The sequence below is a fragment of the Alligator mississippiensis genome, chromosome 3, assembly GCF_030867095.1.
Source record: "Alligator mississippiensis isolate rAllMis1 chromosome 3, rAllMis1, whole genome shotgun sequence".
NCBI lineage: Eukaryota > Metazoa > Chordata > Crocodylia > Alligatoridae > Alligator > Alligator mississippiensis.
In genome coordinates, this window is record NC_081826.1 from 137,048,340 (window position 1) to 137,063,428 (window position 15,089).

At 43.9% G+C, this 15,089-nt stretch overlaps 1 protein-coding gene across 8 annotated transcripts in view; it reads left to right on the forward strand.

Moving 5' to 3' along the window:
* Positions 1-256: 256 nt before the first annotated feature.
* Positions 257-15,089, forward strand: part of TENT4A (terminal nucleotidyltransferase 4A) — a 59,160-nt gene continuing 44,327 nt past the window's right edge. For 4 of the 8 annotated variants that reach the window (XM_014595186.3, XM_019491105.2, XM_019491106.2 and 1 more), the window contains exons 1-4: positions 259-992; positions 12,555-12,678; positions 13,932-13,978; positions 14,545-14,665. In XM_014595186.3, coding sequence (XP_014450672.2) covers positions 328-992; positions 12,555-12,678; positions 13,932-13,978; positions 14,545-14,665 — 957 coding nt within the window. In that variant the 5' untranslated portion in view covers positions 259-327. Of the gene's footprint in view, positions 993-4,736; positions 8,125-12,554; positions 12,679-13,931; positions 13,979-14,544; positions 14,666-15,089 lie in introns of those variants that run through there. The other 4 variants (XM_019491107.2, XM_059724453.1, XM_059724452.1 and 1 more) reach the window with 3 other exon arrangements.

Here is a 15,089-nt window from a genome sequence, read left to right on the forward strand (position 1 = left end):
ACGCGCCGCGCGCATGCGCGAGGTGGAACCAACCCCGCTCTCAGCCACCAACCACCGCGGTGGCTACTCGCCTCCCTCGGGAGGGCTTGCTGCCACCACGCATGCGCGGTTGCCAGGGCGGCCGCCTCGCCGTGAAGGTTTAAACTGGGCCGCGCATGCGCAGGGGTGCTGCTGGCGAGGGCGAGGGCGGGGCCACATTGGAGCAGCGGTCCGCGCCTCCCGCCCCGCCCCCCTCCCCTCCCCTCCCCCCGCGGCCCCGCCCCCCCATGCCGCTGCCGCCGGGCCCGGCGCGTCGCGGCGGCCTGTGAGGCACGGGCGGCGGCGCGGATGGATCCGCGCGTGGCCTGGATCCAGCCCGAGCAGAAGGGCCCGGCCAACGCGCTGTGGATGCAGATCTGGGAGACATCGCAGGGCGCCGGCGGGGCCGGGCCGGGCGCGGGCCGCGGCCTCCCGCGTTACCTCTGCCTCAACTCGCCTGCGCTGCAGCCGGCGCCGCGCGGCCTCGGCGGGGCCCGCTCGTCCTCGTCGTCCTCGTCGTCGCCGCCGCCCTCGCCGCCGCCGCCGCCCGCGCTGCTGTTGGGCCCCGCGCCGGGCGCGCACGAAGGCGGGCGGCGCCTGCACAAGTCGCCCTCCGTGTCCTCGTCGTCGTCCTGCTCCTCCGTGGAGTCCGGCGCCGAGAGCCCCGGCTGCGCCTCGTCCTCCTCCTCGTCCTCCTCCTTGTCCTCGTCGGGCGGCGGCGGCGGGCCGGGCGCCGGGCAGCGTTTCCCCGCGGGCGAGGCGGCGGCGGGCGGCGGGCCCGGCCCCGCGCCGCACCACTGCCACCACCACCCGGGCCGCAGGAAACGCGACAACAAGGCCAGCACGTACGGCATGAATTACCTGCTGTCCGGCAGCCGCGCCGCCGCCTCCTCCCCGCCGGCCGCGCCGCCGGCCGCGCCGCACAGCCCCGGCACCCCCTGGAAGAGCAGGAAGTATAGCCTGGGGGTACAGGGGTGAGCGCGCCCGGGGCTCCTTGCCTCGCCCTTTCTCCCCCTCGCCCTGCCTGCCTGTCTTTCCCGCACCCACATTCCCTGGGAAGGGGGCTGGGCCTGCTCCTCCAGGCCAGGGCGGCCTCGGGGTCCTTGCAGGAGCTTGTCTTTTTATTGACTTTCTTATTTGCTCCCACGTCCCAGCTAAGAGGTGCAAGGGCACCGGGGGGGGGTGCACAAGTGCCACTGACCTGGCTTTTTGGCTAAAGGCAAGGGAGGAGATGGTGGTAGTGGTGGTGGGGTGGGGCAGCCGAACCTCCCCCAGGCCTCAGGGCTTGCATGGGGAGGGTGGCTGCTGGGGTCTGGGGAGTTGCCGAAGCCACAAACGATTGAGGGGCATGGGAGGGAGGATGCTGGCATGTGGGGTACGTTTCATAGACGTAGGGCTGGAAGGGACCTTGTGAGATCATCTGGTCCAGCCCCCTACCCAAAGGGGCAGCAACATAATCATCCAAACGCAAGATAATCATCCAAACGCTGTTTGAAGGTGTCCAGAGAGAGCGGCACAGGCTTGGCGATTTGAGCTGTGCGCTCAGTCAAATTTTGGAACTTGACTATCGGGCTTTGCCCAATTTAATTTGGCCTTGAACATTTTTTCTTTTTATAAGTGCTGTTGGTAAGAGGACTGTTGTGAACTCTGCTTGGTGGCCCCATGATGGGGTAGCTCCATGTGTAGCTGTGGAGGGAAGAGAGCAGCTCCCTCCTCCCCGTTTTTTTTTATTATTAAGTATATATATCTATTTTAGGATTACAAGGAATTAATCTAGGTGAAAGTGAGGTGCCTTTCTCTTTTGGAAAGCGATCAGGGTAGAATTGGAAAGGCAAGTCCCCGTTCTTGTGGGGAAGCGGAGCATTGAGGGGGAAATGTCACATTGCTGACAGACCTTGCTTGGAGCAAGATTATTTTTTTTAAAAGGAAATAGTGTGAGTGAGCAGCAGGGCAGTACATCCAAGCCCTTGGAAAGGGGAACAAACTAAAATATGTAACTTGGGGACCACCAAAAAAAAAAAGTCAGGATGATGCTTGGGAGTGAGCACATGGCTCCATTGGAGACCGCAGTAAGTGAGCATCCCATTCCAAGCGACAGGAAGAATGATTGTGGATTCTGTAGAAGCATTTTTATAATGAAATCAGTTGAACAGAAGGTTTGACCAAAAGCATAGCTTTTGCAAAAAAGATGCAGCACTTTAACCAGGTGGTCTCTGTTGTTCCTCTTGACAAGTTTCCTTTGCTTTACAAATACATATTTCTGTAAGTTCAGAAGGGCTTATTTGACCTTCTGTATCACCTGGGTCATAAAACTCCACAGAGTTACTCTTGCATTTGTTGCATGGTGCGCAATAACTCGGGTACACTGTATACAAGAAATAAGTGAATCCTTTTCACACACTCTTTGTTTGCCTAGGTATGTTTTCCAATTGGAGAGAGAGGTTTTTGGGTTTTTTTACTTGTAATTGGACACATTCTTTATCAGCTTCGGATGAGGGGAATGGATTGTCTTTTAGATTTTTAGACATTCCAAGAACAAAGTTTTTAAACTGTTTGTTTGGTGGTGGTGGTGGTAGTAATTCATTGCCTATTCACAGGGGAAAATAGCTGATTTTTAATTTACACTAAAACATATGGGGAAGGCATGGTTGTCTACAGGATTTGGAGGTACAAAATGTTTTGTATTACAGTGAACCCAACACCCAGGATGACATTTCCTTAGTTCTGATTCAAAGGATCAGCTGCACATAGTGGCCCCTTCATTGTAATATAACAAAAATGAAGCTTCTCTAAGCTGTCACGTTTCCATTTTAAATTGCCAAAGACTGGAATGATGGGAAATGGTATTTGTTTCTGTTATGTTAAATCTGTCTTTTTGTTTTAACCATCTTTTCTCTTTGTATACCCTCTCTTCCAGACTGGCACACTAAAAGCAGAAATTGATTGCATGTAGTGGAGGCAGGTTTGAGTTTTCAGCAAGCATCATGTTTTAGTCTGGTTACTTATCCTATTTTGGGGCTCTGGGTTTAACTGAGAATTTTTTGTTAGCTTAATATTTGTACTAAATTAAGTATAAATAATTTCATGACACACAGATAAGAGCTGGATAATTTATTTTCCATAGATGCAGCTCTTCATTACTTTGATGAAATTGCATAAAAGGGTTTGAAATTGCATTAAAGGGTTTTCTTGGTGTTTTGGGTATTACTCCTTGGAGTTGTCATTTCAAACCTGACTCACAACTGTAGGGATTCCTTCAGCTAACAATTACTTATGAGCACAGGGCACTGGACTCAGCCTAGGAAGCCCCTTTCAGTCTTATGTTCCTATTAGCCTGAGACACTTTATAGTTACCAAAGGTGATGCAGCAGGTCAGTGATAAAGCCAGGAATAAACCACGAGTCTTTTGAGAGTTCCAAGTCAGTGGTTTTCAACCTGTGGTCTGCAGGCCCCGGGGGGGGGGGGCGGCGGCGGCGGCGGCAGCACAGATTATGTCTAAGGGGTCTGTGAAAGATGACTATGATCCATCAAAAGTAGGTGAACACCCAGATTTACAATTCAGAGGGGTCCACATCTCCATTCAAATTTCCAAAAGGGCCCGCATCTGCGTTCAAAATTTCTAGGGGTCTGCGGATGGAAAAAGGTTGAAAACCACTGTTCTAAGTCACTAGTAGTGCTACTTTCTGTTCCTTCCTTCCTTCCTTCTCTTAGGACAGTGGTTCTCAACCTTTTTAAACTCAAAGTACTTGTTGCTGGACTCAAGCAGCACCCCATTTCAAAAACTAATTTTATTTATTACAGTGCTTACCTCCTTGAAAGACTAGGCAGTGGGGGCAGAGCAGCAGCTAGGTGGGGAGGACACTGAGCCTGAATTTCATCTCGTATTTGCTTAGATTTCAGGGCATCCCAGGCCAGCACCTAGGTTGAAAATCACTGGCTTAGGCATTCTCATTTCTGTTCTTCGTAATTATGGTTTCTGTTCAGAAGAAATGTGCCTTGAAACAGATATGTGAAGTATTAGTGTTGATTCATCATTCAATGCATTCTGTTTAGGTTGGGGTATGTGCACGCAGGTCTGATCAAAGCATTCCACAGGTTGGAATACTCAGCACAGGATAGGCTTATTAAAGTGATCTCTGAACAGTTTTTAAAAGTAATTCTTTGTTACTTGAAATCAAGGGCATATCAACAGAGAAACTGTCACTAGTGTAGTTGGACTGGTGGTAAAACTAAAGTATAGGCAGAACTAATAGATCAAAGGAGGCATATTTACTTGCATAATGAGTGTAAAAAAGGCAAGTAAAAATATTTGAGCCTTGGCTTTGCCAGAGTTATGTGGGTGCTATAACCTGTGCAGCAGCGGGACTTTTGACAGCTTTTCTTACACAGGTATGTAGCTCTTCTGGTTCAGATGCTGTCTTTTTGTTTGGCAGGTATGAAAGGTGTAGAATTTATCCCTTGATGCTGTTAAAACAGTGATAATCCCAATCTGTTTTGGAAATAATAGCATTTTGCTTTCTAAATAGAGAACCGCAATAGGGTATACTTAGTATTTTTGGCTTCATAAAAATAGGATACAATTATGGGTTTTGTGAAAGGCACTTTCAGTTGCTTTCAGCTTATGCCACAGTACAGTAAAAATGCCTGAAAGCTTGTAAAGAGCAAGTTTTCCAACTATTTAGTTGGTCTAATAGAAGATAACACATTTATCCAAAGAACCTTGTCTGCCTGTGTCCTTGGACCAACAGGGCCATAATTGAAACCCCCAATACGAGAACTAAAGCTCTCAAACATGTCTAAAATCTTTAATTTGCTAGCACAATGTACTTGGAATAACTTCAGTACAGTAAAATCTCTGTTATCAAGCATCCCCGGAGTAAGGGGATTGCCAGTTATGTAAAAACTCTGGTTATCTGAAATAACCTGGCAGGGCTTTCAGATAACGGGGGTGGGAGATGGGACAGCAGCGGCCACACGTGGAGTGGTGACAGCTGCAGGGTGCAGTGTGGAGCGGTGGCTCTACGGTGGAGCAGCGCTCAGTGCAGGGCAGTACAGCTACAGTGCGTAGTGGCAGCAACAAGCCACTGCGTGTGAGCTTTCCCCCTGCACCCTTCCCCACCCCAGCATCTGCCTGGCAGAGTGGGGGTAGATTTCATGGTGACAGTGCAGGGTGGTGGGTGGCGACGGCTGCCACTGTGCAAGCTTTCCCCTGCCCCCTTACCACGGCCAGCCAGCCAGATATTCTGGTTAGTAAAGAATTTCTGTTTAAATGCCGGAAAGCGGAGATTTTACTGTAATAGTAGTTAAAATGCACAGGAATGATTCTGGCCACTTTAAAGACTAGTCTTCTCAGATAAAATGTATGCATTTTATAAGGATAGGAGTAATGTTGTTTTCAAAATGAAAGGATCTAGTTAGATGAGTGGCGTTTTTAAAGAAAATCTGAAAGTTGTATTTTCTTTATTGGTGTGAACAGCCCTTTCTGAAGGGCCCAGCTAATACAATTGTCACTTCATATGGTTGCAGACAGTTAAAATAGTGAATGTATCTTCCATCAGTTATGGACTGTTACTTTCACTGTGTTCACTGATTAAGTATTCCAACAAATGTTATTAATAATATTGTAATAATAGAGAGTGTTTGGGTTTCGGTTTAAACTGTTTCAGTGCTAACCAGATGTGTTTATACCTCAGTGGTAAACATTTAACCTGTATCACTTATCAGACTGAATTTTTTACAGTACTGGTATACAGCAAAATGGCCTAACTAAAACTTGTGTAAACTGTTCAGTTGCACATCTCAACTTGCAGTATTATTAGACTAGTTAGGATATGTCACTTAACTAAAATATGTAGTAATACCCAGAACAATGTATCCACCCAGTACTAAACAGTTAACAGGACAGGGCTGTCAAAAAATTGTTTCCACTTGCCTCAAGCTCATTTGCTTAAAATGGAAATCTTCAGTGTCAGGCAGGTGTCACATTATCCCTCTGCCTCTGAGACTATTCCAGAGTTGTGAGAGCCTCAAATTTATGCTCTGTCTTAGCCTGACTTCCCTAAAGTAAGTACTGTTTGAACACTATTAATGGTAGGGAGGTGATCCCTTGAACAGTTTGCATACTCTTTAAGGTGCTATGGAGCCTTTCAGTACACTAAGTGAGCTATTAGTAACAGTAATGTTCAGAATAGCTGGTTCCTCATGTGGTCATATATCCTCATGTGGCCATAAATGTGGTAAGGTCTTTGTTTCATTGCATTCTGTAAAAGCTGTAACTTCTGACGGGGGTGTAGGTTGTAGGTGTGTTGGTCTAAGGACATAGGCAGAGAAGGTTCTTTGGGTAAATCTGATATCTCTTATTAGATCAGCTCAAATAGTTGGAAAAATTCTTCTTTGCAAGCTTTTGGGTATAAGTACTCTTCGTCAGGCTGAGGCAACATCTGCAGTTGGCGTGTGCTCTGTAACTTCTGACTGGGTTTTGAGTGCTTTATTTAACCATATAATACAATGATTACAGAAGTCCCAAATAAGGCCGTATTGGTAATATAGCTGAGAAGGTGGTGGGAGGTGCATCTCATTTATATACACGTTTTCATGAATGTGCTAATGACCCTGTAAACGTATGGGAGGAAAAGTGTTTTTAAAACAAGCGTAACGTAAGTAGTGCTATACTGGGTCAGACCAGTGGTCCGTCTAACTTACTAGCCTGTCTCCAACAGTGACAGAAGTGGATGCTATATAGGGAGAGCACTGAAGTAGCTTAGCTATCTCTCAAGGGATCTATCCCTTATTCAGTGCCCTCCCTGGCACCCACCATTTATTGGGTTAGAGATGCCAGAGGAAACGTTTCTAACAATCTTCTCAATCGACATTCATAGAGCTGTCATCCATTAATTTATCCAGTCCCTTTTTGAAGGGGGCTATGCTATATGCCTCCACCAACACCTATGGCAATGAATTCCACAAATTAACTACACATTGCTTTAAAAAGTGCTTTGTCTTGGTTATTTTAATCCTGTCATCTACTAATTTCAGTGGGTTCCTCCTAGTTGTAGGGTAATGGAACTTTGAACACCAATTCCCTGTTCACTTGGATTTTACATACCTCTGTCATATTTGGGGAAGGGTTTTTTTCACCACCTTCTTTCCCCCAGCATTCTTCTCTGGCATGGATGCACCAAATCAAAGGTCACTTAACTGTGGTCCTTGGTTCCCTCCTTTTCCTTTACAAACCAAAAGTTACAAATGATTCCCTCAGGCTTTCTTTCCCTCTTCTCGGGCACCCTCGACTTCAGGTCCCTGCTCAGTTCTCCTCACCAGCAGGATGTGTAAGACCCTTTTCTTTAGTTTGGCTGCCTCCATTTCCCTCTCGCGCCCTACTCTTCCCAGCAGACTGGCATGCTTTCTCTTCTCCTCCACCCCCCCACTGCTGGTCCTCTTTTTTAAGCTTTTGGGGAGAGTGGGTAATTCCTGGCTTGGGCTGGTCCTGGCCGTTCTGAAGGGTTCAGCATGCAGCTTCTTTTCTGAGGTGTTCCCTTCCGGCAGGCTCTGCTGGTCTTTTCCTGTGCTGGGATGCCAAATGCCAAGCTCTCTTGGTGTCTTCCTTTTAAATTGCTTGCTCCTTACTGCCTGCCAGTCAGTGCCAGTTTTCTGAAGCCTGTGTCCTTGTGCTCCTGGGATTGCCGGAAGATGTGTTTTCCTGTGCTCCAGAGCTGCGCCATGCGTCCAGACCTGGACCAGTGAGTTCCTGGCCAGCATGGCTGGAACTCCAGTTCCCGGCCAGCATGGCTGGAACCCCGTCTCTGCCTCACTCCCTAAATCTATTATTGTATGTAGCAGGACACTAAGGTGCCTGCTACTACAAGAGCCAGGAAGGCTCATCAGGTGCCGGTCGCCAAGGTAACAAAAGGGGGCTAATGGGTTGCACCTGCCTAGCTGGCTTAAAGAAGGGACAGGGCCTGGCTTATAAAAACCACAGTCAGGAGGCCAGGCGGCGGGTTCCCTACCAGCAGCCAAGGCAGAAGGAGTTCCCTGCCAGAAAGAAAAGAGAAGCAGAGCCGGGAGGCCAGAGCAGAGCTGGTCACCACCGGGTGACATAGAACCCTGGTAGGCCTGAGCGCAGTTTAACTGGAGGCTTATGTTTGCTTTGTAGCCCAGGGGCTTGTGTTTATGTTGCAGTTTGTTTACACCGGTGGTTTGGGTGAGGCTATAAGGGGATGGAGGAGGCCTCATAGGGGACTCATGGTAGAGTGAGGACCCCAGCCCCAGTGAGGGCACGGAGTTCAGCTCCAGAGCAGAGCCCGGTGAGAGGGCCGCCTTGCGGAGAAGAGCCCGGTGAGAGGGCAGCCTTGCGGAGAAGAGCCCCAGTGGGGGCGCAGAGAGCCCCAGGAGAGGGGCAGCATTATGGAGAAGCCCCAGTGTGGGTGTGGAGAGCTCCAGTGAGAGGGGCAGCAGTACAGAGAAGGCCCTAGTGAGAAGGGCGGCATACAGAGAAAGCCTATAAGGCTTAGAGATACAGAACACCCGGAGCAGGAGAACTGTGGCCAAGTGGAAGAGAGGTAGCCTCCCTATAAAAACACAGATATCATCAAAGTCGTGGTGGGCAAGAATAGGAGGGTGCAAGTCCGAAGCTTGGCACAGTAGAGGAGGCGACGGGCTAGCACGGCGACCCTGCCGTCCCTCCTGTTACATTGTACATATTCAAATGTGTATTGTCTTATGTGGAGACATTTGGTAACACAGGTTGCAGGAGCATCTTCCCAAACATCATTCTCAATGCCATGTCCTTGACTTCCAGTATAACAACTATTTTCCTCCATTTATGTTTTTATGTTGTTAACACATCTGGCTTGTACATACCTCAATTACTGACTGTTTCTTGGCTTCCTTAATACTATCAATCTTGTTTTAAACATAGATGTGAAAATTACTTATTGGTGCTTATTCCAACTGTGTCAATCTACTGCTTGTCTTTCACCTTAATTTTTGCTGTTTTTTGTTTTTTTTTTAAGGACCATATCTGACTCTATTTTTTATCAACCCATGTCTCTACTTTGGCTTGCCTGCATGTGTGCAGCATAGAAAGAAGCTGCTTACCTGGTTCCTTGACAGTTTCTTCTGCAAATTAATGTTATTCCCCTAGATCCCCTGTCAGTTTTGCTGACATATTAGTCATGAGCCTGACAGAAGAAATTGAGGCCATTTGGGACCATGTGAAGTCTTTGACTTCTGTGGTGACCAACTGGTTTCCTAGAAGAGTGTTGTTGAGGTTCAAAGGGTGTTCTCCTTAAAGGTTCCCAGAGCTCAGTATCAGTGGGATTCTAAAGGTTGATCAATCAAAGGCAATACTAAAAACTGCAGCTTGCTGAGGATGCTCCTATGATCAGAACTGTCCCTAGAGTCTGGTGAATTGGGGCAACTGTCCTGGGCCCCGCACTTTGGGGGGGGGCCCCATGGAGCGGCCACAGCCCCTCCTGTGGGGCCCACCTGGAGCTGGTGGCTCAGTCCTGCACCGAGGAAGAAGCACAGAGACTCACCTCTGTGAGGGTACCACAGCCCTGCACAGTTAAGGGGGCCCTGCACCCCCCCTAGGATCAGCTCTGGTTATGATATTGCTTGGAACCTACGTCTTACTTATTTCTCTTCGTGTTGTACAATGAGTGAATTCCTAAATTGGTGGCCTTGGGTCTAACAGAAAAACGGAGTTGTGATCTAGGAGAAGCTATTCAGTTTTAATAAAACTTTTATTTGTTGGTTTTTGTCATACCTATGGGGGTGGAACGAGGTTGAGAATAATGTAATGGAAAAATAGGGGAGCAAGAGAAGGAAGCAGAAAGATGGTTATTAGTGGGTCTTTGTAAACGCCATCAAGTGGAGCTTTGTAGGTTTGACTCTTGAGGGATATGAAAAAGAAGCATTTCTGGGTGCTGACTGACAGGTTTAACCTAATCTGACACATGCTAAAGGGTTGTTGGTATAGAACAGAGCATGAAGGAGTTTTGGGGAGAAACTGATTTATAGGCAGCAAAAGACAAAGATCTTTGGCAGCAAAGGTAGTACTTCACTTTATGATAACTTGCTAAATTGACTAGGTAGGGTTAATGGTAAAGACAATAAGCTTGCTTGTGAAAATGAAGAGGACTTGGGTTCAGTAATGAGCCTGACTTGAGCATCAGCATTTGGAGTGGAGTTGAAAAAATAGTTTTTTAGTAATAAAGACCAAAACAGGATGTGGTTTTTGTGGTCGAGACACAAAAGAGATTTTGGGTAAGATGTAGGTTTGTGGACAGAGGAAAGACATTTGTGTAGAAAGAGGCAATAATACTTCTCTTTCCTTGAAAGTGCAATCTGGAGAGAGCAGTGTCAAAAAAGTGTGCCAGTGTTGGGAATCATTTCCTAGGCACTGAAGCATGATTCTGTGTTTAGGAGAGGCTGGAAGGCCACAGCAGAATGATCTTAGTTTTGGGTTATGCTGGTTACTGGTGTACATCTAATGCGATGAAACAACATTGTATTTTAATAGGCATAGTAATAGAACCGAACCGTTACTAAGGTAGGTGCAGTATTCAGACATATAAGATGTACTTCTGTCTCTCCGTTATCAATTCTGGAGATCTATTTACATTTTTTTAAAGTGTATTAGATTAGAAAAAAAGTAACTAACAACAATGTTCAAGCTAAGAACTATGCATGAAATAATAGGGCATAGACTGCAAAAGTTCATTCATGGCTTTGTGAACGAGCTAGGGTGGGATGGCACATTTATAGACTGCTTTTGTAAGATTGTTAACCCGGTGCTAAGATGCTTTTACCAGTGGAACCCCCTTTTTTTTGTTCTTAGTTAGGTTTTCATAAGGTGGATTTTTCAAAGTGTTCCTGATATCACCCCAAAGAATAAATTAACTAACTGTACCTCATTGTATCTTCCTTTTCACAAAGAGTAATGTGGAGCTTTAACCTTTTCTCCCTTTCCAAAATCTCCATAGGGCTACACTGTCTCTTAAACTGCTTTTGAAAATCACTTTAAGCCAGTATATATTTGCTTTATTTTTAAAGCAAATCATTATTTATTGTTTCAGTTCTGTTATTTCTTACTTTTCATATTGTTTCACTAGAACAGCTGTCTGGTGAAAATGTTGTCTTGCTTTTTTTTGGGGTTTTCTTGGCGGTTCAGACTTTTACACAGTTTGCATAGTGTGGCTGGGAATTTTTGAGGGGAAAAAAACATCAAAACTTGAAAGACTCATATATTATAGACAGATCAAAGCCTGTTGTTCAGTTGCAAAATACCTGTATGTTAGGCACCCTGAAACTGAAAGGAACAACTGTAATGCATTGGTCGTAGCTGCAACTTTGTTAATCGTTTTCCAATTTAAGATACTTTTAAAAATGTAACTAGATCTCTTGACTTGATTATGGAGAGGGAGACTAGCTGAGTTAAGTGAGTTGCAACTGAGTTTCCATTATAAGGTCAAGCTTTGGTTATAGGAAAGTAGGGCTGGAAGAGACTGCATGAGGTCATCATCCCTGACTAAAGCATCCCCATCCAGTGTCTGTCTAACTGCTTTTGCAAGTTTCCAGGGGTAGAGATTCCCCAGCTTCTCTTGGTAGCCTGTTTCAAGTCTTGACCCCCCTCATAGTTAGAAAGTTCCTTATAACATCCAACCTAAATTTCCTCTGTAGTTCGTAGGTATTGGTCCTAGTCCTGTCCCCTGCAATACAGGGTAGTTTCAGAGGAGCAGAATATACAAGCTATATACTCTTTTTACAGGAAGGAAGTTTGCCATGCATAAATTAGGATCTCTACAAGAATAAGTGTAGTCTTAATCTTTGTAGCTCTTGAACTTTCCTATGTGTACCATTATGTAATTCAGAGACTTTATGCTCTTCTTTCCTCCTCTTCCTTATTTTGAAAAGGTGCCTTTAGTAGGGATTGCAGCTCTAATTTGATTTTGCTTAAATTGGTGAACCAAATCAAGTAGACATTGGCACACCTAACGCCAAAAGTATTTGTAACTTGCTTCAATTAACCATTTACAGGGGTGTAGGCTGTAGCTGTGTTGGTCTAAGGACATAGGCAGACAAGGTTCTTTGGGTGAATTTGATATCTTTTATTAGACCAACTTAAATAGTTGGAAAAACAATTATTAAGCAAGCTTTCATGTTCAAAAACCCTTTGTCAGGCTAAGGAAATTTATGCAGTTGGTGTGTGCTCTTCCTAGATGGATTGAAAAATTAACCATTTATGCACTCTTGTTTTAGAAAAAAGGTATGCAGGTTAAACTAACGTTCAATTGTCTTCTGTTTAAATTATTAATACACGTAATTAAGACGTGAAAAGCTATAAATATCTATTGTAGAATCAAGGAGCCTACCTTTCTGTGTCAGTATCGTGATTTAGTTTTTAGGAACAACATATATTAGATTAACAAACAAAACTTTAAGCCCGTGGCTGCTGTACAGTTGTATTAATTTTGGAATTAAATAGCTACTTTTCTTTGCTGGCGTTAATATTTTTTTAAATTCTCTCTTGTTAGACTCCATGAAGAAATAATGGACTTCTATGACTTCATGTCCCCTCGTCCTGAAGAAGCAGCTATGAGAAAAGAAGTAGTGAAAAGAATAGAAACTGTCATCAAGGATCTTTGGCCTACAGCTGATGTGAGTGTAGCACAAATACATAAGCTACATTTTACTAATGCACTATATAGCGGAGTTCATTTATTTTCCATATTATCTTCTGGAACATGTTTTTGAAATTCTCTGTTCATTGTTAACTTCTGGGGAAACTGAGATACCAATCAGTTTGTCCACGGTTTGGATACGGGGTGTGTGTGTGTGTGTGTGTGTGTGTGTGTGTGTGTGTGTGTGTGTGTGTGTGTCCCATAGGTTTTTTGGTAGCTAGTGGCACTTCAATAAGCCTTCCTTCAAAGGCGCCATTCTTATTTTTTATAGAAACTACCAAAACTTCTTACAATAACATCTTCTATTCAGATATACTTATAGCTGCTGTGTCCTTTAACATCAGATGTGAAACCATCAGTAAACTTATACAAAGCTTTTAAATTGAGTGTATCAACTTTTTGCTCCTTCATCTGTAAATGAATTGGCATATGTTTTGGTATGTTTTTGAAGGATAGCTGCCTTATGTTAATTCTTAAACAAGCCTTCCTTTGCCCGAAGTTTTATGTAATGTGGCTGCTTTACTTCACTCGCTCAATAAATATGGACCTCAGTGGAACAATAATGTGGTGATTTTAAAGTATTTTATCTTAGTGCTCTATAATTCACTGGCTAGAATTAGTCTGTATACTTTTTGCTCAGGATATCGTAAGTTCTGTGTCTCCTATCTTGCTTTTAAAATGTATTGCTATCTTGTATTCAAAAATCTGAAGATGGTAGCACCCCTCTCCCCCAATTGAAAACTGTTTTCCTTTGGCTAAAATGTCTGTTCTAAGAGCAGAAAAATGTTTGGAAGCTTACATTTTCTGTAGGATTGAGATTAGTTTAAATTCACTGAAGGTTGTCATCATGCTGCTTTTGAGACTAGGCCTGGGTTTCCTGAATTGACCACCCTTTCCTGGAAGTCATTCTTACCCTAAACTTTAAAGACAATATTGACATTAGCATTAGGATTTATTATATTATACTCCAAACTTCTTTGAATACTGGGGGAGATGCAGAGAAGTTACATTTACACTTTTCTCCTTTACCAAATATTTATTATAATTTGAGAGGAAAGCCTAGAGCTAGGTCAGGATAAACATATTAAAGAGTTGGAATATTAGGGATTGCCTTAAGTAAACCCCCACTTTTCTGGATTTCTTGAACAATAAGACTTATGGAAGTGAAGTGCTACACACATATCTTGTTAATTACAGATGTTTCAGTTGTTAACTTCTTCTTCTTTCCAGGTTCAGATATTTGGCAGCTTTAGTACAGGGCTTTACCTTCCAACTAGGTAAGTAGCAAGTTACTGTGGTACATATATGTTTTAGTGTTTTACAAATATAATGGAAAAAGAGTTAACATACATTCTTAAAATGTAAATACAGTAACATTCTTGACAAAAATCTGGAAACACTAAGAGGCAACAGTTTAATGATGGACCGTGTATTCAGTGAGATTTCCCTGCATGTGAATGTAAGAGGGGAAGCTTTTTTTGTCTTCTATTTAATTAAATACAGTCATTCTTGAAAGTATTGACTCCAAAAGATGGTAAATTTGCTTGATTTATTCAATTATAAACCTTAATATTCAAATGTGAATTGGTAACAATCATGGAGGAAAATTTTTTAAGGAACTGTTGTTTTCTGCATCTCAGTACATTTTCAGTAACCTTGAAACTAACTTTTTGCTGCTTTTTATTGAGCAGAAACTGACATGTTTGAAGATTTGGGCTTTTCAGTTGTTTTTTTTTTTTTAGTATTGTATACAATATTATTGTATACGTGTACACACCCCAGTCTTCTGAATAGTCTTTCTTGGCTTTTATTGTATTTGTTGTATTCCATTTCTTATCTCTAGTGATATTGACTTGGTTGTTTTTGGGAAATGGGAACGTCCTCCCTTACAAATGTTGGAACAAGCACTAAGGAAACACAATGTGGCTGAGCCGTATTCCATTAAAGTACTTGACAAAGCTACAGTAAGTAAGAAGAAACAAAATTCTTTGGAAAATTATACTGGAAATGTTTTTAAAATAATACTTTTTACTAATATGATGGTGAGAAATCCTATAAAAAAAAAACTGTTAAAGATGGTACATTCATAAATATTTTCTGCTGTTATGCATGATGACTTGTTTATTCAGTGGTTTCCATTTCCTGGATAATATGTTGCTAGAGTACATGTTTGGCAGAGGTCTGCCAAGCAATTGCATGCAGTGAGAACTAGCTAAGTAATCTTTAATTACATGAATGAAAGTTGTAAAAGGAATTCCTCAATCACTTGTTGGCATCCTGCCTTGCTATGATATTGCACTTTTGTGAAACTTGCTGCCCCTGTAGATGGAAGCTTGTAGGCTGATTGTAGAATATTTCTTTATATTGGTAACATGCTGTTTTTTATGG